The sequence below is a fragment of the Artemia sp. Qi Xiang Cuo genome, chromosome 7 (assembly GCF_049724085.1).
Source record: "Artemia sp. Qi Xiang Cuo chromosome 7, ASM4972408v1, whole genome shotgun sequence".
NCBI lineage: Eukaryota > Metazoa > Arthropoda > Branchiopoda > Anostraca > Artemiidae > Artemia > Artemia sp. Qi Xiang Cuo.
Genome location: NC_142800.1, coordinates 32,644,914 through 32,671,359, shown reverse-complemented (window position 1 = coordinate 32,671,359; position 26,446 = coordinate 32,644,914). Strand labels below are relative to the sequence as shown.

The 26,446-nt window shown below is 34.4% G+C and overlaps 1 protein-coding gene across 1 annotated transcript in view; it reads left to right on the top strand.

The window, feature by feature from the left end:
* The window catches only part of LOC148950177 (methionine synthase-like), a 94,725-nt gene that overhangs the window by 44,022 nt on the left and 24,257 nt on the right, over nucleotides 1-26,446 (top strand). The window contains exons 13-17 of the mRNA XM_089092196.1: nucleotides 7,327-7,557; nucleotides 10,632-10,784; nucleotides 12,494-12,586; nucleotides 20,954-21,122; nucleotides 22,901-23,103. Of these exons, the coding sequence (XP_088948322.1) occupies nucleotides 7,327-7,557; nucleotides 10,632-10,784; nucleotides 12,494-12,586; nucleotides 20,954-21,122; nucleotides 22,901-23,103 (849 nt within the window). The remainder of the gene's footprint in view (nucleotides 1-7,326; nucleotides 7,558-10,631; nucleotides 10,785-12,493; nucleotides 12,587-20,953; nucleotides 21,123-22,900; nucleotides 23,104-26,446) is intronic.

Here is a 26,446-nt window from a genome sequence, read left to right as displayed (position 1 = left end):
ATCTTGCTCTCGGAGCCCCACAAAAATCCATGACACAAAGCGGAAGGCTTCTCCGGAATAGCACAAAGGTAGAAGATTAAAAGAAAACACGTCAAATGACGCTCTATTCAAAAAAAAAAAAAAAAAAAAAAAAATTCTGAAGAACGTTCTGGTACCAAAGAGGGTCCCAAGATCCATAAGAAACTTGCCAAAGTTGCAAATAGAGCTTTTTCTGAGCCTTTGGAAATAGTGAAGCTAAAAGAGTTATTTGAGCACCACCCTAGGCCTGCAAATACCGAAAAAATTGTTCCTCCGAAGGTGAATAGAAATACAGGCTATAAGAAAAGAAGTTGATATTTTATTGCATAAAGGTGTTATTGTTAAAGTACCCGACTTCAGAATAAAGGAAATACGTTGTATTTCTCCTGTTTTTACAGTCTCAAAGAATGATGGGTCTACCCGGTTTATTCTTAATTTTAAAAATTTAAATGAAAACATTAAATATTACCATTTTAAAATGGAAAGTGTTCATTCTGCGGTTCTTTTAATAACAAAAAATTGCTATGTGGCCTCTATTGACCTAGTCGATTTTTATTATTAATTCCCTGTTGATTTTGTTGATAAAATGTGGCTTTGTTTTCAAGTTGACCTTTGTTATGCGTTCACTTCAATGCCGAATGGCTTATCACCTGCCCCAAGGGTTCTTACGAAACTTATGAAACCTGTTATCTCTCTGCTTCGAAGAAAAGGGTATTTGTCAGTTACGTGTTTAGACGATTCTCTCCTTCTGGGAAGGTCATATTTAGAATGTCAAAATAATGTCTATGAAAGAGCGAAATTACTGTCAGAGCTGGGGTTTGTGATTCACCCGGGAAAGTCAGTTCTTATTCCAAGCCAACAAATAGAATTTCTGGTCTTTTTGTTAGATTAGCGATCAATGCTTATTATCCTGCCGGAAAGAAGAATTAAAAAAGTTATACATTTGGTTTCAAAAATTCTTAGTCAAAAATTGACTACGATTCAAGAATTGGCCGAAACTCTTGGCGTTTTTGTTTCAAAATTTCCAGCAGTAGAATGAGGGCCTTTATATTACCGGAAAGCGGAATGGTTGAAAACTCAAGCATTAAGGTACGCGAAGGGTGGTTTTCCGGCTAGGATAATTTTAACATCTAATGTAAATTCGGAACTAGAATGCTGGTTTGATATTGCCAATCATGCTTCTAAAGCAATTGAGTCTAGATCAATTGACAAATATTTGTGTAGTGATGCGTTGAAACTAGGTTGGGCACTCATGGATGAACATTCCATGAAAACGGCCACAGGTGAATGGTCCTCAGAAGAGAAGAGATTTGATATCAATGTCTTAGAAACGAAGGCCGTTTATCTGGGATTAAAATGTTTTGCCCATGATATTAAAGGCATGCATGTTCGGCTGCGTTCTGACAATATAACCACAGTAGCTTATATAAATAAAATGGGAGGATCAAAATCTAAATTTTTTAATTATTTCGCAAACAAGGTCTGGCAGGTAGTATTGCAGGGGAAAGGGTGGATATCTGCAGAACATGTGCATGAGTTTGCTAAAATTGCGGATAAGGCATCATCAAATTTTTGTGATGAAGAAGAAGGGAATTTTAATTCTGAAACTTTTATTATTTTGAACTTCTTGGCATATCAATCGATACATATTGATTTGTTTGTGACTAAATAAAATTTTTAGATTAAACCATTTGTTTCTTGGAAACCAGATCCAGAATGTTTTTTCGTAGATGTATTTGCAATGAATTGGAAGCATTATTTCTTTTATGCATTCCCCCAATTCAGTTTATTTCTGAGGACCCTTCAGAAGGTGGAAACAGATCAGGCCACTGGTATTTTGATCTTTCCAAATTGGACCACACAAATATGGTATCCCTTACTATTAAAGCTTTTAATAGGAAGTCCAATATTTCTACCAAATGATATTTTTACTTTGTCTCTCCCACAGAAACCGACCTTGCACCATCCATTGTCCAAGACGTTACACCTAGCGGCTTGTGTCGTCTCCGGCAAGGGCTTCACCACCAAGGATATTCTCCCTCCACGGTCGATATTATCATGGATGGGTGGCGGTATTCAACTAAGCGCCAGTACAAAGTTTACATTGAAAAATGGATCGACTTTTGTGGAAGAAACACAATCCAGGCCTTGGAGGCAACTTTACCGGAGACTTTGACATTTCTTTCGGAACTTTTTCACTCAGGTGTTGGATACAGTGCTATTAATACTGCGAGGAGTGCTTTATCGGCAATTCTACCAAGCCTTCAGTTAGGCAGTAATCACATCACCAAGACGTTTATGAGAGGTGTCTTTAATAGATGGCCTAGTCTACCCAAGATTTCAAGTATTTGGGATGTAAAATGTGTATTCGATCTCTTTAGACTGCCAGCTTGGGATATCAAAAATCTTCAATTAAAGACACTAACACAAAAATTAGCAGTTTTATTGATTTTATAAGCTTGTGAAAAAGCTAAGTTTTTGGCCACTTTATCACTTAGTAATATGGTACATAATGACGATGGAAGTTTTGATTTTCAAACCAATGTGTTGTTAAAAACATCGAAACCGGACAACCACAAATCAGTAATTAAATTTCGGCCTTTTCAAGAGTCGTCCCTGGGGCTGGCGACGCACCTAGCTAGTTATATTAGAATGACATAATATCCAAATAGACACGACGCACTTTTTCTTACATATCGTAAGCCTCATACTGCTGCGTCCAAGTCATCTATTTCTAGATGGATAAAAGAAGTTTTATTTCTTGCAGGTATAGATATCAGTGTTTATGGTGCTCATAGCACAAGGTCTGCCTCAACGTCCCACCTTAAAGCAAGAGGAATTAATGCAGATCAATTCATAAAATATGTAGGCTGAACAAATACCAAAACGTTTGCAAGGTTTTATAATAAACCAATTGAAAGTGGTCAGCAGTTATCTGTCTTTTGAATATATTCACTGTAATTTGTTATATTTGAAATATCTTCCTATAAATGAATTTTGTACAACAGCCTCTTTTAATTATTCATCATTAGTATTGGTATAGCTCATGCTGAACTTTAAAATCTCAGTTGAACTCGAAGGCGGAGCTAAGGCGCTCCTTTTGGAGTAGAATTGATAAATTAAACAAAAACTTACCAAGTTTGAAGTTTTATTGTAATTCTACTCCAAAGAAGGAGCGCCAGCATAGCTGAGAGTTCAACTGCCCTCCCAATTTCCTTTCCCTTTGACCTCTCAGCGTTTCATCATGAGCTTAACCATTGCATATTATAATGACTTTAAAATACTGGTGTTGTTTTGGTCAATCGAGGCGATTGCACGCGTCTATCTCTCAGTTGAACTCTCAGCTACGCTGGCGCTCCTTCTTTGGAGTAGAATTACAATAAAACTTCAAACTTGGTAAGTTTTTGTTTAATTTATCAATTATATTGTATAATTATTATAACGATATAATTATTATATTATATTATTATAAAATTATTATATTATACTATTATATTATATTATTATAAAATTATTATATTATACTATTATATTATAAAAATCCAGTAGCTTTTTTTTCTTTCTTATATTGTAATTATTATATTATTATTATATTGTATAATTATTATAACGATATAATTATTATATTATTTTATTATAAAATTATTATATTATACTATTATATTATAAAAATCCAGTATTTTTTATTCTTTCTTATATTGTAATTATTATATTATATAATTATTATTATTATATAATTATTATATTATATTGTAGTTATTATATTATGTAGGCTCGTTTAATATAAGTTGAAGTCAGTTCTAAATGGGATGCTAGCTGATACATGAAAGGAACTAATAAATGAAAAAGGAATGCTAGATTTTATGCGACTTGCAGAACTTGTTTGAAATTGTAGCTTATTGATTGCACAACTTTGGAAGTTTCGGCAAAAATTTCTCATTTGGAAAAGCTTCAACGGCTGCTTTATTACTTGAATCATTTTTTGATGGAACTGTATAATATTATAGGCTTAAATTGTTAGCTAATGGTTTTGTTAGGACGGTGGATGATGCGAGTTTATATATTGCGAATTTCAAATATTTTCTTTTGGTTGTTTCTTCTTTTCTTTCTTATGATTATTGGTAATCTTTAGGCTTGATAAACTTGTTTATAGCTTCTTCCATGTATTCTCATTTTATTCGGCATTTTTAAATGGAGGTAAGAACACTAAACACGAAATCAAATATTCTTGTTAAGCTCAATAAAACTTATTTGCTTATTCCGGTTTTGTTGAATTGCTCTCTTAGAAGTAATTTTATTGTAATACGAATACTGTATTGTAAAGTAATTTTTCATTGCAAGGATAAGGAATATTAAAGTGACCGTACTTTATATAATTGGTAATTGTCAGTAACTAGCATAACCAATTAGTATAAAACCCGTTTATTTCAGTAGACTAATGTATCAAAAGTTTAAAACCAATTACCGAGCCTCGCTAACTCGGATAGTAGAGCATTAAACCCCCCAATATTTGGGGTCCTTGTTTTGTCCTCGTCATGGAGATTGAGCTGAGAATTTCAGTGACAGTTTCGTTAGGAGAAGGGGTGGTTGGGCTCTTGGTGACTTCGGATTTTGTGTTGTAATGGTGGAAATAAAAAAAAATAATTTCCCGTCTTCATAGAAATGTGTACGCTACAGCCTTTTCTGTGTTTGTCGTTCGACAGACTTTGCCGTTAGCTGAAAAACAATTAAGCCTTATGTAGTTGCACAACAACACAAGTAAGCTATATTACGAGAAAAAATTTGTTGGCTGCTGTTGATTTAAATTTAGGTTATTTTTAATCTTAAATTTGCCCTAAGCTGCAATATACGCCTATAGCTACTTATAATGATCATCTAATCATTTTAATCTGTAATTTAATTATAATCGTTTCTAATTTTACGGCCGGAACTCATTCTCATTAATAATATAATAATTACAATATAATATAATAATTACATTACATAATATAATGTAATATATTATATTATATTACATAATATAATCTCAATAATAATATAATAATTACAATATAAGAAAGGAAAAAAAAGCTACTGGATTTTTATAATATAATAGTATAATATAATAATTTTATAATTATATAATATAATAATTATATCGTTATAATAATTATACAATGTAATAATAATATAATAATTACAATATAAGAAAGGAAAAAAAAGCTAATGCATTCGAAAGGTTAAAATATAGGGTCTGAGTGTTTCATATTTTATATTAGATGAGAGTCAAAACTCTAAATTATAGACAAATGAAGGGGCACGCAGCTCGAGCTGGCTCTGTTTAAAAAAGATTCCATTAAGCTGTATGTTCCCTGTAATGCATGCCACTTTGTGACAAGTCTAGAGCTGGCACCGAAAGGAGAAGATACTTCTATCGTTAGATCCATTTGCTCCACGTATATCTGTGCAACATGCCAGAATTATGATATTATGTTGATTTTGTTTTAGAAAGTGAACTAACCATGTACAATACAATAAAATAAACATGTTTTTTAACTGAAAGTAAGGAGCGACATTGAAACTTAAAACGAAAAGAAATTATTCCGTATATGAAAGGGGCTGTCCCCTCCTCCACGCCTCGTTCTTTATGCTAAAGTTTTTTATTGTTTTAAACAAAAGAGTTGTGAGAAAGAGTCAAACTTTAGCCTAAAGAGCGAGGCATTGGGGAGGGGAAAACCCCTTTCATATACGGAATAATTTCTGTTCGTTTTAAGTTTTAATGTTGCTCCTTACTTGCAGTTAAAAAAAATTGTTTTTTTTATTTAATTTCTGAACGTTTTTAAATTAATGCAGGTTTTGATTTTGGCTACCGTACATGAATAACTAAAACAAAATTTGCGTATTAATTTTCCTTTTTTTGGCTAAATTGCTTTCTCGAAATTTGTTTAATTTTATTTACGAACGTTTTTTATTAGTAATAAATATGCGTAAAAAACAAATTAACTTAAGTAACGAACTTCTATATTCGTATATTTTTATTACGTATATTAGGGGTGTTTCCCCCTAGTCAATACCTCACTCTTTACGCTAAAGTTCGAATTTTTTGTTCAAATTCTTTAAGAAGGACCTTTTAATCACAAAGGCCTTTAATTAGAATAAATTGCTCTTACGAAAGTACTAAAAAAAACTTTAACGTAAAGAGCGAGGTATTGACTAGGGGGCGAACCCAATCATTTACGTAATAGTTTCTGTTCGTTTTAAGTTTTGATGTTGAAAAGTTTCTCAGTTGAAAACTTGTTTTTTTTTTATTTAATTTGTGATCGTTTTTTTTTCAAATAATGCTGGGAAATCCGGCGCCCTCTTCATAGCAATGTCCCTTCCCCCATGAAAACTTCCTCCATAGAAAGATACTCTCACGTAAACCCCGATCCCTCTGCCCCCACTAGTTCATAACTTGCAGCCCTTCCCCCGGGGACTGTTGGGGATTAAGTCATCATCAGAGACATAGTTATTATATTTTTTTACTATGCTGGACAAAATGGCTATCTCAAAATTTTGATCGGGTGACTTTGGGAAAAAATGAGCGTGGGAGGGACCCTACGTGCCCTCCATTTTTTGGGTCACTTGAAAAGGACACTATAACTTTTAATTTCCGTTCGAATGAGCCTTCCCGCGATATTCTAGGACCACTGGGTTGATACGATCACCCCTGAAAAAAAAAAGAAAAGAAAAAACAACAAATAAACACGCATCCATGATCTTTCTTCTGGCAAAAAATACAAAATTCCACATTTTAGCAGATAAGAACTTAAAACCTCTACAGTAGGGTTCTCTGATACGTTGAAGATGATGGTGTAATTAAAGTTCTATGACTTCATTAAGGCTCTATGACCTTTTAGGGGTGTTTCCCTCTTTTTTCGAAAATAAGGCAAATTTTCTCGCGCGTAACTTTTGATGGGTAAGACTAAACTTGATGAAACGTATATATTTGAAATCAGCATAAAAATCTGATTCTTTTGATGTATCTATTGGTATCAAAATTCGTTTATTTAGAGTTTCGGTTACTATTGAGCCGGGTCGCTCCTTGCTTACAGTTCGTTACCACGAACTGTTTGATACCAAAGCTGCAGAACTGCAGAAAGATAATATGCCGAAAACATGCATAGGGAACATAAACCCTTAATACTAAGCTCTTATATTAAGCTGATACACCAAATTTTACAGTGTTTGTGTATGCACAATACAACAAGTGTTCTTTTTTTGTATTTATTAATCTTATTAATCAATTTACGCTCTAAATTAGTTGAGCTAAAATAATTTATTTTAAAGGCTGGAATGGATATGGGTATTGTCAATGCTGGGGCTCTTCCCGTGTATGATGATATTGATCCAAAGCTGTTGAAATTAGCTGAAGATATTATGTGGAATAGAGACCCAAATGCTACTGAAAAACTTTTGGAATATGCTCAGAAACACAGTAAGACCGCATCTGCTGCTGTTGTTACTGATGAATGGCGTACAAGGCCAGTAGAAGAACGCCTTGAACATTCACTCATAAAAGTAAGTTTCACTGAAGCAGATAACTTTTATTTATCCTTATTTATCGTCAAAGACCTGGATAAGGGCACAAAAGCATAAGGACATAGAAACGGTTACTTGTTTCTTTTTTGTAATCTTGATGTGGTTTTATTCATTATCCAGGTGGTTTTTCTTTTGATAATGGTAAATTTTATTGGTATTGGCTTTAGTCATCTTAATTATCAGAACATTTACGATCTAATTAAGAATTCATCTTGTTTTATTATACCTTGTTTTTTATATCTTGTTTTATTAAAAGTAAAAATAATAATGTTTTGGAGGACGTGTATAACGGAAGATAACGTACAGTTGTTTAAATCTACTGGTTTATCAGTTCCATGTTCCAATGACGAATGAAGTTTCCAAAAGTTGGCGAAACTTGTTCAAAACCACTTTTAAAGGGAATTAATATTACTACTTTAGCATTTATTTTCCCCAGATACTTGAATGCTGCTGTATTTTTAAGCTTATCTAATTAGGGAGGTGTATTTAAAAGGGTGTTAGGAGGTGAGGCTGTATCCTTCTATTTGTGTTCAGATATCAGTGTTAATTTGTTTGCTGTTTTTGTTTTCCCTAGGAATGATCGTATCGAACCAATGGTCCTAGGGTATTGGGAGAGGGTTCTATTGCATATTTCTGTAAGGAAATGAGTTATGTGTTATTAACAGAATTACTCTAGTATTTATTTATTATTTGTCAAGAAATGAAAATTACAAAAAATGGGTGAAAAATGTTACGTGACAGTCGAAATAAACTGTTCCAGTGCAGTTGAACCCTGGTTTAACTGTACCCATTATCTGAACCCTCGTGCAGCTCAATCCATTTTACCTCATCTCCATTCAACTCTACCCTCGTTCAATTCAACCCTCATACAAATGAATCCCCGTTTAACCGAACCCCATTTGACTCAACCCCCCCCCCCCCCCCCGATTCAAGTCAACACCATTCAGCCCAACTCTCCTTAAATTAACAATATACCTAGAACATATAATTCAGCCCATTTTATTAGAAGTGATAAAAGTTGAATCGAATTAAATGGTCTTTTTTTCATTGGTTAATTCTTATGTAAATTTTTTTATGCTGCTTTAATCGAAAACTATTCCTCTCCCCTCTAAAAAACAGCAATTTATCCTTCTGTCGTAAATTCGAAATTAGAAAAGCTTTTCATGCCCAGGGCCTGAACACATTTGAATTTAATGGTTGCAGCACTTATGTTTAATGGGGGGTTGATTCAAATACGTTTGAGCCCAACGGGTTCTGAGTTAAATGAAGGTTGAATAAAACGAAGATTGAACTAAATGAAGTTGAGCTGCATGGAGGTTGAGTCAGATGGTGATGAGTTCAGTGATGTTCGAGTTGCACAAGATCGTGTTGAATGGGTGGAGTTAAACCAGGTTTGAGTTGAATGGGGGCTGATTTAATCTAGGGTTAGATTAATTGAGTTGATTTGGACATGGCTCATTCGTAGAAAAACGTAGAATCTAAAAAAAAATAATGTGAAAATCTATCAAAAATAGGCTTTACCTGTTCAGAAGTGAAATCAATTAAGCTTATGTAACAAGGGATTGAAAGGCAAAAAGGAAAGGAAAACCAACAAGGGAATGTTGAAAATTGAGAGGCGTAGTCATTTTAATAGAACAATCCTGTAATAAAAATAAAATTGTTCAGCTTTGTCTGGTTTTTACTTTCGCGCTTGAGTGCAGAAAATATATCCTAGCACTTTCTACTATGAATTCGGTCAAATTAACTTAAAAACGTTTTGGATTCGATAGTTAAAATTTTTCTGTTAGATTTTTATTCTTTTGTTGTACTTCTATTTTTTTAATGAAACCGTACATGAACTGCTTATGAACGTATACAGCTGAGAGTCGGTCAACGTATTTTGATTCTAACCTGAAAAATAAGCATCAAAAGTGTTTTCACCCATTTGGCTCCCGAACGGTTCGCTTATTAGACCTGATAAGGTAGAATTTGTATTCTCAGTTGTGTCATTTTAATCGTCAATTAATCTCCTTTTATTGTTAATATTCTTCTTTTTTTCATGTTTAATGTTTTTAGACAAGTCAGGTACACCAAATGCTAGAGTATATGCGAGTTGCTGGAGTAGCTATCTACCCTGGTGGTATCCACTCAGTTTCTTCTCCACCCAGGTGGTAGAATAGGTGTCATTCTATCAATAGGCCGGGCTGAGTTTTAAAAAAATAAAAGGGTTTGTTGTGAAAATGTAAATATAAAGGAGTCGGAGCTCAGCGATAGTGAATTTAGCGTCTCCACAGGCATTGTCTAAACTAGTAAGGTCTAACCTAGACGTAATTGAAAACTAAATATTATTTTGTTTCGTGTTAAATCCAAGTTGAGGTATGACCTAAGATATATATGAAATTGCACTGCTGGATAGCCAAGCTCTTCATTCATAAATAATTTGATGTTTATTGATGCATCTTTTGTTGCTTGTTTTGAAAACGCTGTGTTCTGGTATTTTCATTTTATTTGTTACAAATACGATTTGTTTTAAATTGTATTAAAAGTATTAGAAAAAGATACTGTCAAATCGAGTTTAAACCAAATTGTAATGTACCCATATTTTGAGACAAATCTCTACTCCATCGCTTCTCAGATCTTTTCTGAATAATCATGAACAACACCAAGTTTTTGAAATAAGTCTTCTTGAGGTATATCAGATATATAGATGAAAAGGGAGGACAAGGATTCTGGAAAAAATTTAAACAGAAAATGTAGGTTGCTCTGATTGCAGGAGTATTATTTTTATAATTATTTGTGACATATGCATAGGGGGGTAGGAGGGTGGCCTAGGTCCAACTAAGATTTCTTAATTTTTACTAGGGCTATATTTGCATTTAATTTTTATCTACATATTATCGCTGTTTTGATAGTAATATAGCGGCTCTTTGCTGTTTCTCATCCTTCCGAAATAGAAGCCCGCGAATGCACCGCTACCTCAAATTTGAAACAAGTTTGGCCTTAATGTGAATCAAAGCTATGTTAGTTTAAGAATTGATAACGCTAATCATACATCAAACTTCCTACCTTTTAAGGGCATTGATAAGTACGCTGTCGAGGACGCAGAGGAAGCCCGGCTTCAGAAAGACAAGTATCCGCGACCGTTAAACATTATTGAAGGTCCTCTGATGAAGGGCATGGGTGTTGTTGGTGATCTTTTTGGAGCTGGAAAAATGTTTTTGCCTCAGGTATGAATAATCTATCCTGTTTTAAGAAAAATAGACGTAATTCAATTACTTTCGTTAGTCGGTCATTGTGAAATTCAAATATTTAACCCATACTAACCAAATTGTTGTTCTGTTTGTCATTATGTATTATTGGTAACCCTTTAGAGTTATGGCTCTTCTGAAGAAAACATCGCAATAAAATAAAATTAGTACCATTAAAACCCTTATTTTATATCCCCTTTCAATATAGTTACCTTGACAGTGTCCCCTCCCCCTTCCTTGACGGACCCATATAAAGCCCTAATAATTGATTTCTTCATCGTTGTTTTCATGTTTTGATGTGTCGTATAACGGGTACCTCCTCTGTAGACTTGAATAACATTCAGCAACAAAATTATTCCTAAGGATTGTCGCATTGTCGAACCTTTTTACTCAAATGTTACGGGCGTATGGTGTTAGTCAAACTCGAAGAGATATAAAATCAGATTGGATTCTTTTTGGAGTAAAATTTGTTTGTATAATGTTCATGTTGGATACTAAATCCAACAAAAAGTAAATCCAACTTATTTTTGAAGCTAACTCGTCAAACGGGAAAAGAAATCAATTTTTTCAGTTTGAGTTCTCGTTGCAGTGAAAGTTGTTGAAAAAATTAATGTCAAATCGTATGTTTTAATTAATGAAAACAATCAACTACCCATTCAAGACGTGTCCAAATATCTCTATAGTCAAGTGTAACAACTCCTTGCTTTGTCAAATGATTAGTTGAATTGTAATATTGTGCATTACCTCACACTGTTTTGTCTGGCTATCTCTTATTGAAGAGGGGGTGGATCGATAAAAAGGCTCAAAATATTAACCCAGCATATGGTCAACCCTAGAGCATTTTTACCTAACTATCATTAATTATCGTGGGACTATGTAATGTATTTAAAATTAATTTATATATCGGTTAATGGTTTCTAAAACGTAAATTCTTTACCTATTTTGTTTTGTCAAAGTAGATTTGCTTTAGCCATAAATCATGAGCAACAAAGTTTCCTTTAAAGTAGATAAAAATCTGTTCTAATAACTTACTTTTGACTAAGTAATTTGACACCAAAAGAGTGCTCTTACTCAGCAATGTAGAGTATGATGATCTTTGATGTTACCAACACCATATGAAGAATTCTATATTAATTTACATCTTTTAAACTTGTCTTTGTCCGAGAGGACGAGGGTTCGAATCCTAGTGTACCCAATTTGGTTTGGGACGGGGGTCAGTGGTGTGACTCTGTAGGCCTAAGCTCAGCCAGAGTCGACCCAGCTCTAAATGGGTACCTGGAGAAATCTGGGGAAGGTAAACAGGAAGGGTGTGCGAAAGCACAGGATGGTTGGCCCCCAATCCCCCATTGCACCTCCTGGCTGAAAGGCCAAGAAACGGAGATCAGCACCGCCGGTAGGGACTGTAAAGTCAAATGCTGTATTATTTTATTTTTTTTATTTTTTAAGTTTGTCATTACTTACTTCAATCTGGGGTTGAGTACAAAATAATTAGTTTGTCGTCATGGAACGCTAAAATCATTTTTGCGGGACTGTCTCCCTTCTTGTTCGTTACAGAACATATTCTAATAAAAAAAAACAAGAGATAATAGTAATCGTCTTGATATGATACTTTTTATCTATTTTTTGTTTAAATTTTTATTTTTTAAATACTTTTATAATAGTGTGGTTATTTTAATTTTTTTTTTCAGGTTATCAAATCCGCTCGTGTAATGAAAAAGGCAGTGGCCCATCTAATTCCATACATGGAGGCTGAAAGGCTGGCTAGTGATGATCCTGAAGGAGTAATATTTTCTATCTTTGATTTTTGTGTTTAGTTTGTAGTTTTTAGGGCTGATTACAGGGGAAAAGTCCTAAAATAGTTCTGAATTATTCCCTCGTAGCAATAATTAGTTTTACAGTATTTTGAATCTGGTTAATAGAAGTATTCGGTTTCCTGTGTTTATTTCTAGAATTTAAAAAGTGAAAACACTGAATTAAAGAACTAATCAATAAAAATCCAAGTAAATCTAAACCATTTTGAGAAACTTAAAAAACTAGATACAATTGCCCCTTTTTGTAGTTGATTAAAATCTGGGTTAATACAGTCATACCAGATTGAGAAACAAGAATATAAAAAAATTAGCGATTGATCCCTTCAATAGGTTATTAGCAGAACGTAAGCTTCAAGAAGTAATTATTGACAGATTGAAATGAAATGCATCAGCACATATTATTTTTGTTGTTGTGGGGACTAGTCTATAATATCTTCGTTTTTCTATTTGTAGTTGTTCTTGTCTTTTGGAGAGAATATGGAGAGCTACATTTCCTAGCAATTTTTTTGTTTTCTTTAATATTGTTAAACAAAAACTTTTTGTGTTATATTGTATATATCTTGCTCTTTTTTTGCAACTAAATAGGGAGAGAGAGAGATAAAGATGCGTTTATTAATAAAATAAACAGTGTATGCACATTTCGGCTGCCAGAAAAGGCAATGAACCTTAAAAGGGCAAGCGGGCTATTCAGTGACTTGCTCAACCTGCTGGTACTGAACTACTCAAATATTAGAAATTCAAATAAGGAAGAAAAAACAACTGGAAAACAATAATTTAAAGACAATCACAACCCAAAGGTTGTTACTAGCCAAAGTTACTCCCAAAGCAAAAGGGAATTTCTTTACCCGTGGCTTGAAAGCAGGATAATTATGAGCATTTGATTGCATGCAAAGTTATATTCGTGCATAGGATAGAGGTAGGATTATCGACTAAACCGATAAAGCACCTCCCCTTCCGAGCTGTAGGTGAGAAAACTTGTTATAATATATTCAAATATATCTTTGTTGATTACAATAGGTTATAAGCATAATATAATTAGGTCAAAACAAAATGGAACACGTCTAGTAAACTATTGTTAAATTATTTTGGTAAACCAAATGCGAATATAAACACTAATGTAATAAATACCCAAAAAAAATAGATGGGCAATGTAAAACATGACAATTAATAAAGAAAAAAAGGCGTTTAAATGTCTAAGTGATTTGCAAAACATAACATAATTGAGCTGATAACCTGTCAGTTTTATAGTTGGATAGGCAGTCAGCTCGGGTTTAAGAGCCTTCCGCCTTTCCCCTCTCTAAAATAGTCAAATTTAATTGAGCTATTTTTCTTCATAAATAGAATAATGGCAAGGACAATTTTAATAGCTCTCTTTGGAATGATGTTAAGGCCACAACATTGGTTTTTCACTAAACAAGGGTGCCACGGGTGGACAAATTTACTTCAAGAGAGGACCAAACATAGCAAGCCTAGGTTACTTTTCAGGTATCAACATTTATGCCAAAACTTAAACTGGACAAACGAAAAACTGGAAAAAAATAATTTAAGTACAATCACAACCCAGAGGTCGTTACTCGCCAAAGTTACTCGCAAAACAAAAGAGAACTTCTTTCTGATTTAAACAAGCTTGGAACGCTGGACTACCACGATAGATTATCATTGAACCATGCAACGAGGATTTTGAAAGCATTCTCGTGACCCGTCCATCATGGCTTAGAATTGCTTAGAATTTTTGCTTAGAAAACAAAAGGATATTAAAGTGTTTTGTTGTTGTGCATAAATAAGGTATAGTAAGCAGTACCAAGGTCATTTTTTAATTTATTGAGGGAAATCTTGTTCCTGATAACTGTCATTTGGAGATTAAGGACAGATAAGTCACCACTGAATTCCAAGCTCATTGTAATTTCTCATAAAGACTAGTAAAGGCGATGATAAAGGCAAAAGGAATTATTAGGAAATAGGAATTATGATTTCATAGCAAAACCTTTCCGTAAAGACTTACACACACTTAATTTCTTATCTTCAGGAACAACTGTTGGGCAGTCAAGATTATCAAATGCTTTTCATATATAAGCAAAAATAGTTTCAATATTTGAGCCCTTTACTTCTAAATGCTTTAGAATAGTGTCAAGTTTAGACACTACATAATGAATAGTGTTTTAGCCTAAACGGAAACATTTTTGACCTGTTTAGTCCTTGGTAATAAAAAAAAAAAAAAAAATTAAAGGTAACGTAAAGTAAATCGTCAGAGAAAAAGTAAACATTCTAAAATCCGCAAAGAATGGATTTATGGAAGTTTGTGTAAAATCACTAAGTTCTTTAGGGATATGTATTTGAGTATTGGTGAATTGAACCAGGAAAATTTAACCATCAAGGCAAGGATAATAAGACTTCAAGTTAATGGTACACTTAGCTGTGAACTGAAATTTAAAAACGGAATTTTGATACCAATAAATACATGAAACAAATCGGTTTTTTATGCTGATTTCAAATATATAAGTTTCATCAAGGTTAGTCCCATCGATGTTACTTACCCAACAAAAGCTATGAGTCTGAGGAAATTTGCCTTATTTTCGATAAAAGGGGAAAACACTCACTAAAAGTTATAGAATCTTAATTTAAAGTTACACCATGAGATTCAGCGTATCAGAGAGCCCTACTGTAGAGGTTTCATGCTCTTTCTGCAAAAATGTGGAATTTTGTATTTTTGCCAGAAGAAAGATCACAGATGCGTGTTTATTCGTTTTTTTTTTAGGGATGATCGTATCGACCCATTAGTCCTAGAATATCGTGAGAGGGCTCATTCGAACAGAAATTCAAAGTCCTCTGGCCCTTTTTAAGTGACCAAAAAATTGGAGGGCAACTAGGCCCCCTCCTACTATCATTTTATCCCAAAGTCGCCTGATCAAAATTTTGAGATAGCCATTTTGCTCAGCAGAGTAAAAAGAAATCTAATAACAATGTTTTTGAGGATGACGTAATCCCCTAGAGTCCCCTGGGGAAAGGCTGCAAGTTATAAACTTTGTCCATTATTTACATATAGTATTGGTTATTGGGAAGTATACAGACATTTTCAGTTTTTTTTCTGGGGGGGGGGGGCTCGGCGGGAGGGGATTATATGGGAGGATATTTCCAGGGAGAAATTTTTCATGGGGGAAGAGACATTGCTATGAAGGGGGCGCCAGATTTCCCAGCATTATTTAAAAACGATCACACATTAAATAAAAAAAAACAAGTTTTTTCAACTGAAAGTAAGGAGCAACATTAAAAATTAAAGCGAACAGACATTATTACGTATATTAGGGGGTTCGCCTCCTATTCAGTACCTCCCTCTTTACGCGAAATTTTTTTTTAATACTCTCAAAAGAGCTATTTATCCTAATTAAACGGCCTTTATATTTCAGGGGTCATTATTAAAATTTGGACAAAATTCGAACTTCAGCGTAAAAAGCGAGGTGTTGACTAAGGGGCGGGGGTAACCCCCTAATATACGTAATAATTTCTGTTGTTTTAAGTTTTAATGTTGCTCCTTACTTTCAGGTCGAAAAATTGTTGTTTTTTTATTTAGTTTCTCCCTGAAAACTGGATTTCCTCTACGCAAGATTTTCTAGGCTCTGCCTCTTGGTGCGTATCATAGGCAGCGCGCTAGCGCTGCCTAAGTAAAGAACGATGTGGGCACAATGTGTTTTTTTTTTCTCTCCATACCCGGGCACTTCGTATCGAAGGAATTGTTGTAGAAACTTCGAAAAGGGCTCATTCGATTGGTAATTGGAGTGGCTAGTGCCCTTTTTAATAGTCGAAAGTGATTGGAGGGCAACTAATCAAAACGAGCTTAAAAAAAATTTGCCTCATCAGAGGCAATGCTGTAGCGTTGCCTATAGTAAAGGCCATACGGCTCCAATGTTTTTTTTTTTGTTTTATTTTTTCCCAGAGGCACTTCATATGGAATGGGTCGTCGTAGAAAATTCAAAGGTGGCTCATTCGATTGGAAATCGAGAGTTATAGTGCCCTTTTTAATGGTTGAAAATGATTGGAGGGCAGCTAGCCCCCCCCCCATCATTCCCCCAAGCACATCCAATCAAAATTTTCAGATAGCCATTTTGTTCAGCGCAGTTGATTTCCAGATAGAAAATATGTTTTTGAGGAGGACACTCCCCCACAATCCTCAGGGCAAGGATTATAAGATAATCCCTGGGGGTATATACGGTTTATATAGAAGGCGTTGTCGTAGAAATTTCAAAACAGGCTCATTCGATTGGAAATTCGAAGGGCTAGTATCCTTTTTAATTGTCGAAAGTGATTGGGGGGCAACAACCCCCCCCCCCCCTACGCCCATGATTCCCCCAAACACATCCAATCAAAATTTTGAGATAGCCATTTTGTTCAGTGTAGTTGATTTCCAATGTTTTTGAGGAGGACACTCCCCCGCAACCCTCTTGGCAAGGGTTTTAAGCTATGCCCTGGGGGCATATAAAGTTTTTATAGAAGGCGTTGTCGTAGAAACTTCAAAAAAGGCTCATTCGATTGGAAATTCAAAGGGCTAGTGCCCTTTTTGATAGTCGAAAGCGATTGGAGGGCAACTAGCCCCCCCCACGCCCATCATTTCCACAAACACATCCAATTAAAATTTTGAGATAGCAATTTTGTTCAGCGTAGTGGATTTTCTGATAGAAGATATGTTTTTGAGGAGGAAAATCCCCCACAGCCTTTAGGGCAAGGGTTTTAAATTCTGCTCTGGGGGCATATATGGTTTTTAAATAAGATTTTGTAGTAAAAACTTCAAAAAAGGCTCATTCGATTGGAAGTTCAACGGGCTAGTGCCCTTTTTAAAAGTCGAAAGTGATTGGAGGGTCTCTCGCCCCCCCCCCCCCACGCCCATCATTCCCCCAAACACATCCAATAAAAATTTTGAGATAGCCATTTTGTTCAGCGTAATTGATTTCCAGATAGAGAATATATTTTTGAAGAGAAAACTCCCCCTCAACCCTCAGGGCAAGGATTATAAGTTATACCCTGGGGGCATATAAGGTTTTTATTGATATCTTTGTCATAGAAACTTGAAAAAGGACTCATTCGATTTGAAATTCAAAGGGACAGTACCCTTTTTAATAGTCGAAAGTTATTTGAGGGCAACTAACCCCCCTGCACGCCCTCCTTGTACCAGCACCCATCCAATAAACATTGTTAGATAACCATTTCGTTCAGCGTAGTTGAAAGTTTTGGAAACTAGGTCCTTAATCATGAAAGCTTCTCCCCCCACAATCCCCTAGGCACGGGTTTTAAGTTATGGTCTGGGGCATCTAAAATTTTTATTGAAAGCGTTGTCGTTGAGACTTCAAAAGGGCTCATTCAATTGGAAATTGAAAGGGCTAGTGCCTTTTTTAATATCGAAAGTGGTAGGATAGCGACTAACGCCCCTCTCACGCCCACCATTTTCCAAAACACATCCAATCAAAATTTTGAGATAGCCATTTTATTCAGCGTAGTTGAAAGTTTTGGAAATTAGGTCTTTAAGGATGACAACCCCTCCCCCCACAGCCCTCTGGGCAAGGTTTTTAAGTTATGCCCTGGGGCATATAAAGTTTTTATGGAAAGCGTTGTTGTTGAAACTTCAAAAGGGCTCATTCAATTGGAAATTGAAAGGGCTAGTGCCTTTTTTAATAATCGAAAGTGATAGGATAGCGACTAACGCCCCTGTCACGCCCACCATTTTCCAAAACACATCCAATCAAAATTTTGAGATATCCATTTTGTTCAACGTAGTTGAACGTTTCTGGGAATTAGGTCTTTTGGGATGATAACCCCCTCAGAGCCCTCAGTGCAAGGGTTATAAGTTCTGTCCTGGGGTCATATAAGGTTTATATAGAAAGTTGTTGCATAAATCATGGGCAGCACGATTGCGCTGCCTAAGTAAAGAACGGGGACACTCGAGAACAAGACAAGAAACGGGGACTAAGTAAAGAGGAGGAAATTCCCCTACAACCCTCAGGGCAAGGGTTTTAAGTTTAGCCCTGGGGGCATATAAGAACGATGTTGGCACAATGTATTATTTATTAATTTTTTCCTTTAGAGCAGGGCCCTTCGTATCGAAGAAGTGTCGTAGAAACTTCGAAAAGCGCTCATTCAATTGGAAATTGGAGTGGCATGTGCCCTTTTTAATAGTCGAAAGTGATTGGAAGGCGACTAACACCCCTCTCACGCCCACCATTTCCCCAGACACATCCAATCAAAATTTTGAGATAGCCATGTTGTTTAACGTAGTTGAAAGTTCTGGAAATTCGGTCTTAGAGAATGACAACCACCCTAACAGATGTTAGGGTAAGGGTTGTAATTTATGCCCTGGGGGTATATAACGTATTTTTAGAAAGCGTTATCGTTTCCAAAAGGGCTCTTTCGATTGGGCATCACAGGCCTAGTGCGCTTTTTAATAGTCAACAGTAACTGTAAGGCTTGACATTTTTTATAGTAAAGATCGAAGCGGGTATAATTTATTATTTGTTGTTGTTGTTGTTGTTTAGACCAGGGAACTTCGTATCGAAGCAGTTGTCGTTGTAACTTCGAAAAGGGGACATTCGATTGAAAATAGAAAGAGCTGATGCCCTTTTTAATAGTCGAAAGTGATTTGAGGGCAACTAATCCCCCTTTCACTCCCACCCTCCCAAGCCCAACCTCCCACGCCAACCCCTCCCCCCTTTTTCTGCTCTTAAAATTTAACCAAATCAAAATAGCGTATGTGTATCCAAACTATCAAAGAAAGTAAACAGATTTTTTTGGCGAATGGTATCAGGTTTTCCATTTCAGGTCAACTAGAGGAAGTATGAAACTAAATTAAACAGTACTATTTGTGTCCAGATTTTTAAAAGGGTGTATGTTGTTAAAAATTGCTGAGAATTTTTCTCCAGCATACAAATAGCAGGCCAAACTATAAAGTCTTAAAAAGCGAAAAGATTTAAAGTATTATTTTCCTTTTCCCTGAAAAGACTATGCCAATATAAAAAGAACAGAAATTAATTTAAAAAACTTTTTCCACAAAATAAGTTTTTCAAAGAAAAGTAAAGAACTCCATTAAACAAAAAATGAGCAAAAATAAAATCAAATAGTTTACCAAGCGTGGAACTACACAAATCAGCATCGGTAAATAAATGAAACCCAAAACGAACAAAAATTACAATAATTAACCGAGTCAAACTAAAAACGAGCAGAAATTAACATAAGTTGGGTGCAAAACCCCTATGCTTTCCCAAGGCCAGAACAAAATTTGCACTTTACTGAAAAATACAAATGAATGTGCATTGTCAGTTTAATATACATATACTGATATTTAGTAATCAAAATGTTAATATTATTTGATTTATTAAAGTTATAAAATAAAAATACTTTTTACTATTATTAATTTTTACTTTTTATTATTAGTAAAAATAAAAGTACTTTGACTCTAGAATCTAAAAAATATAACAAGTAAACTGAAGTCAGTAAAGCCGTTTCGACTTGTGCATACCTCTCTGAAATTTGCTGAAAATTTTCCAAACGGAACAGTTTGTCCCATTGTTTCTTATATTTTCCATATAGTTTGCTTCTATTTTTAGCTTTTTTACCAATTTCAACCTCCCCTCCATCTACTCGAAGAAAACGATGCGTACGTTTCTCTACCCTACTGGTCAAAGCACCAAGGACAGTGAAAATGTAATCTTATTGCTTGGATTGGTAAAGTTGGGTTTTAGGGTTTTAAGATCGGTGTCACCAATTGTACTTTTCTTCGTCAAATTAAGCGAATTACAATCCAAACAGAAGTACGCAATAATATTGAAAAGTAAATCGTCAGAGAAAACTTCTTCTATTATAGGATATGTACAATGAGCTTATTCTTCTTGCTACAGTTAAAGGAGATGTGCATGATATTGGAAGGAATGCCACCTTTCCTTTTGGTTGGACAATATTTCTTTTTGGCTGGACAATATTTAGTTTAAATGGACTGTAGATTGAAGTTTTAAAACTCCCTAATAAACAAAATACAAGCATGTACTGCTTCCCATGTCTTGTTCAAGACAATTATTTTATTTAACAAATATGAAGTTCCCCTTTTTCTTATGAGTGATATACAATTGTTTATTATATCATAACTTTTTGACAAAATTTTCTGATTATCATGCTCAGAAAATTCAAATAAGACCAACTTTTTCTGGCAAGACTTCGCGCAAATCGTAACGAAACACCTTCTCGTCAGACTCTCTCTAATAAAAAAGTGAAAAGGAAAAGTGCCATTAGCTTCTGAACTTCCCATTTGGTATCGTCCCGTTCAAACCTGTATAGAAGTCAGCTTAACTTCTTTTGTTCTAGGATATGTACAATGGCACTGTTCTTCTTGCTACAGTTAAAGGAGATGTTCATGACATTGGAAAGAATATAGTTGCCGTAGTTCTAGGATGTAATAACTACAGAGTCATCGATATCGGCGTTATGGTTCCATGTGATAAAATATTAGAAAAAGCCGTAGCTATAAAAGCAGGTACTTACTCTTCTGCTATTCGTTGTCTCTTATCTAGTTAGTTACAGGTTCCTGAGGATAGCTTACAGCTTGAATTTTTATTTTATCTTATAGAAAAAGTTTGAAAAAAACGCCTGAACGATTAACATTTTTAAAAGAAAACAAAGATCCTGTGCTAATTTGAGTGTTTATAGTTTAGAGCTATCCCCCCTGTTGGTTTTATTATATTTTTAATATTATTCCGTACTGTTGCTTGGATTGCAATTCATTTAATTTAATAAGGAAAAGCACAATTGGTGACACCAATCTTAAAGCCGCAAGTACGATGAGTGTCGCCAGTTGCTATGACTGCTTCATATCCCTTAAAGAAAACAAATTGAAAACAAAAAAGAAAAAAATTTCTAATAGAAAAAAAATAGCTGAATAAAAATAAAAATCTGGACACGGTGCATATTTAAAAGAGAAATCTTGGAGATCATTTTTTGTTTGAAGCTGAATTAGTAGATACTTACTTTGCAATTTTAAATTGAATAGTTTAGTCCCTTAAGTAAATTCCCTTAAAGAAACAAATTGAAGTCTACTTCTTTTTTTACGATAATAATTCATCTTTTCCTTTGTTCGTAGCGCTACTAAAAGAAGAAAAAACTTTCTTTCCAGCTTTTTGACCCTTAATTTAAGGACGTCATTTTAATACCTGACGTGTATCTACAAATTTACCGTTCGTATTTAGGTAATTTGAAAAAAAATATATTTGGAATATTTTGAAGGCTTTTATTGTACTTTTTATTCTTTTGACTAAGAAAGTTGATGGTGTCAAGCTCTTCCCTCAAGCAAAATGTTTAAAGGAGAAGACGGGAATATTAATGCTCCGGGTGGACCACTTCGATTTAAGATTGCTTTAATTAAGCTGCTTTTATCTCTTCATGGCAATCCTAACGAAACCGAATAGTGTAACATAAAATGAGTTGAATTCGTTGCTTAAGTTGTTAATTCGTGTAGTTGAGTTATGTTTGCCCTGCTGATAAAACAGTAAATTAAGAGCTATGGTTAAGAAATTTTTGGTAAGTTCGAGTCCATGCTTATACATAGAGATAATTTGTGTTATGGGAAAATGACAACTAAATTATATTTTCCTAAAAACTTAGAATTTAAAAGACACAGCCAATTGGTTAGGAGAAAGGTTTTTTTTACCTATTGCCTTGAAAGACATTCATCCTCTCGTACATCGAAAACCCATGAAAGTATAAATTCGCCGCGAAAACTCATGAAAGTATAAGTAATGACATGAAACTTAAACTTTGTCGTAAAGAGTGGGGCATTGTGAGAGTGGTTTCTCCCTCATACATAGGAAATTTACGTTCGTTTTCCCTTTGTAATGTCTCCCTGCGTTCAAGCGAAAAAACTTGTTTAAAGAAATGAAATTTCATAGTAGAGTTTAACTGATTTTTATTTTTCAATATCTGTATTATCTAAAAGTTCGATTTTTTCTTCTTATGAGCAATTTCAAGTTTAACTCTCTTTCCTTACAAACCTAAAAAGTAGTTACGTAGAATACAAATTCTAGAATAAGTCCAATTAGTCATTTGACAAATTTTGCAGGACTATCCTTAAAAATCAAGGGAAAGAAAATCAGGGGAGAAAAATAAATAAATCTAGTCGGATTTAGACCGCAAATTTTATCCGAATCAGCTCATTTTTTGTGTATCACAAGCTAAAATAGGGTCTATGTTCCACTCACAACATTGCCTTCGCTTATATTCAGTTCTTGTTTTTATTAAGATGTGCTTATAAATTTCCAGATGTTATCGGCCTGTCTGGACTGATAACACCATCTTTGGACGAGATGGTGCACGTGGCAAAAGAGATGGAACGTCTTGGATTGAAAGTGCCCCTTCTTATTGGTGGAGCAACTACATCTCGAGCTCACACTGCTGTAAAAATTGCTCCTTGTTATAGTGCTCCCGTTGTTCATGTCCTAGATGCTTCCAAGAGCGTTGTTGTTGTAAGTGAACTTTTTGTTTCAAAAAGGTTATTTCATTAAAATGGCCAGGGAGGAAAATAAAACTGGGTCTGAAGTCACTTATGGTAGGACTATTCTTTCGTTAAAGTACCAAGGACACCAAAATGAAAACACATTTAGCCCTCTTAATCTATTTTAGGTCTATTCATACCTGAAAATCCGGGTTTCTTACGAGTTTTTGTTTGGCTGCTATTAGCATTTTTAGTTTGAATAAATTCGCAATACAGTGTTGTCAATAATAAAACAACGATAAACTTCGGAGCTGAATAATATTAGCGAAAACTATTTCCTACGAATCCGACACTGTTTTTCATTTGTGAAAATTCAAATTTACAAAATCTGTTGACTGTTATATATATATATAACATTGTTATATATATATATGTATTCTTTGGATCTTATTGAATGCCACGGCAAATCTATGACTCAGTTTTCCAATAATTTGAGGTATATCTGAGTAATTTTGACATTTTTGTTGTTGTCTTTGTACCCCCATACTCATACCCTCAATTTTTTTCAAGGAACACTAAGCTTTTTAAAGTTACTTTACGTGTTTGTTTGAACCATATAGTGACCTAGTTAATTATTAAGTAACTTATTTTTCTAATGAAAGCTGAGACAGTATCCTATCAATGTGGCATCCAGAGGGGGGGGAGGGAAGTATTACATTTAAATGATAATATCTCGAAATTTTTTAATTGAAAGTAGGGATCCCCAATTTTTTTTTTTCTAATTTAAAGCAGAGACGGTATTTTATCAAGGTGGTATCCAGAGGGGGGGGAGTAGTGAGCTATAATATTTAAATCATAATACCTCGATTTTTTTTAAAGAAGGGGTGCCAATAAGTTAAATTTTTTTGTTATTTAAAGCACAGACGGTATCCTATCAAGATAGTATCCAGAGGGGGGGGGGGCATAGGGAGCTATTATATTTAAGTGATAGTACCTTGATATCTTTTTAAGAATCCAAAAGAGCAAAAAAAAAACAATCAATATCAAAGTCACCCATTTCAACTGTTTTAAATGTGGTAGGCAAAGGGCATTATAAAAAAATTAAGCTTCTAAGTTCAAAGCTATATACAAAGTTTTCTTATTAGCTTAATTTAATATTAAGATGGTCTGACCTAAAAAATAAGACCCACATATAGTCAGACCTCCATTGCAAATCCATCTATTGCTCAATTTATAAAGACTACCCCCCCTCTCCCTCCCTCCATAATGATGAAAAATATACCCTGAATTATAAATAAACACCATATTTTTGGTAAATAGCCTAGACTGCAGTTTTCAAAAAAAATTGAGCGTTTCAATACAATTCAAAATAATGAGTATTTTTCATGCTCTTTTATAATTAAATAATCACTTTACAGGGACTATTAATTTTGAGCCCTGAAGGGGCTAGAAGGCTCAGAACAGCCCATAGAAACCTAGTAACCCTATGCTCAAAAATTGCTTCTTTAAATAACTGGCTAAGGAGAAAAATAGGTCATATGTAGCTGACTAATGATTGAAGCTGACTTAGGCTATATATTTCCATATTAGGGGGGAGAGTAAAGCATAGGCTCGTGGTATCAACTTCAAAGTCTAATAACCATAATAATTTATTTATTATGAAGTAACTAAGTAAGAGTCTTTTATTCAGGCTCATCACTAAACAAAATATAACCCAGTTGTGCTGATGATTTGTATCTGGTAATTATGTCAGTGATTCCAATCCTCAAAATGTAAATGGGGCAAAAATGACCAGTTAGCCATGATAAAATAAAAAGTAGCAAAATAGAAATAAGAAGGTATTTTTCAAAGTCTAACTGAGGCAACTGCTCCCCCCTCACATCAGGCTAATTACCAATTATTACGTCTAAGGCGTACTTTTTCTAAGTTTGATCTTCATTCACTGATTTCACTTTATGTATCCACTGTACGTCCAGTACTTGAGTATTGCTCATCAGTATGGTATCCCCTTAATAAGAGAGATAGAGAGGGTTGAGAGAGTGCAACGTTGGGCCACCAAACTCATACCATACCTGAGTCATCTACCTTACCACCAGAGAATGGAAAGACTACAGTTGCCTTCTCTCCAGTTCAGACGTGATAGAGCCGACGTAATAAATACATTTCGCATTGTTAGGAATATTGATAATATCACCCCAACTCACTTTTACAGAATACAGTAGTACCCGTCAACACCAACACAAAATTTACCCACCATGTTCACAGAAAAGATTAGGCCAAAACTCTTTGTCTAGCCGAGTGTGGAAGACTTGGAATTCACTTCCATCAGAAATAGTTGCAAGTACCTCGGTCCAGTCTTTCAAAAGTAGTTTAGCCTCTACAGGTTTCTATACTAGGTCCTATCACAATCCATTTTGAGATTATTTTTACTTTTGTATTACCTGATTTGTGACAGTGTGACAGTTATTTTGTAGGTTTACTTTTTTGTAGGTTTCAATTATTAACAGATATGTTTCAGTTAAGTTGGTATGTTCTTGTATGTTTCAGTAATATTGTTTTTCCAATGTTTTCAGTTACTGTATGTTTTTGTTATGTCATTGACATTGTTATAGACTTTTTTATAATTGTTTTGTGCGACAAGCTTGTTAAAGCTTACCGTATCTTGGTATTAATAAATTAATAAATAATTGGCACTCCAAAATTATGTGGCCCAATGCTGAATTAGAATAAACAGTGTACAATGGCAAGTACAAACAATACAATAATATATTGTATATGATTCATAATACAATAATATATATTACATAATAACAATGACAGATAATGATCTAATAGTATTGCTTTATATAATCAACATTTGTCATTCAGAGAAGTGCTGATTCTCTAATTTTATTCTTAATATAATTCCTGTTTTGTTCCACTAAATTTTTTTTGGTACTGTTCTAATATATGGGCAACATGCAAGAATGCAACTTGAGAAAAGCCAAGAACAGATAACATTACCCAGTAATTTCCTATCTTATGCTCTATAAACAAGGGGTTCGTTACTCCAGGAACTATATTCAAGCTTTAGTTTTTTGGGGTTTAGGAGGAAAAAAGGTACCTAGGTTAGTTTAGGTTATGTATGTATTATATGCTATGCTTTACCCCCACCCTCCTAATGTGCAAATATACAGCCAAAATTTGTTTCTAAACTATTATATTTTTATCCTATTTTGTTTTATTTCACTAGCATTAACCAAACTTCACTTCTTGCATGTTCCCCAGATATTAGAACAGTACCTTTTTTTCCTGCATTGCTTTAGTATAACAGTGTGACATCCTTTTCACTAATAAATATCCATAATTTTTTGAAGGCCTATTGGATATATGTT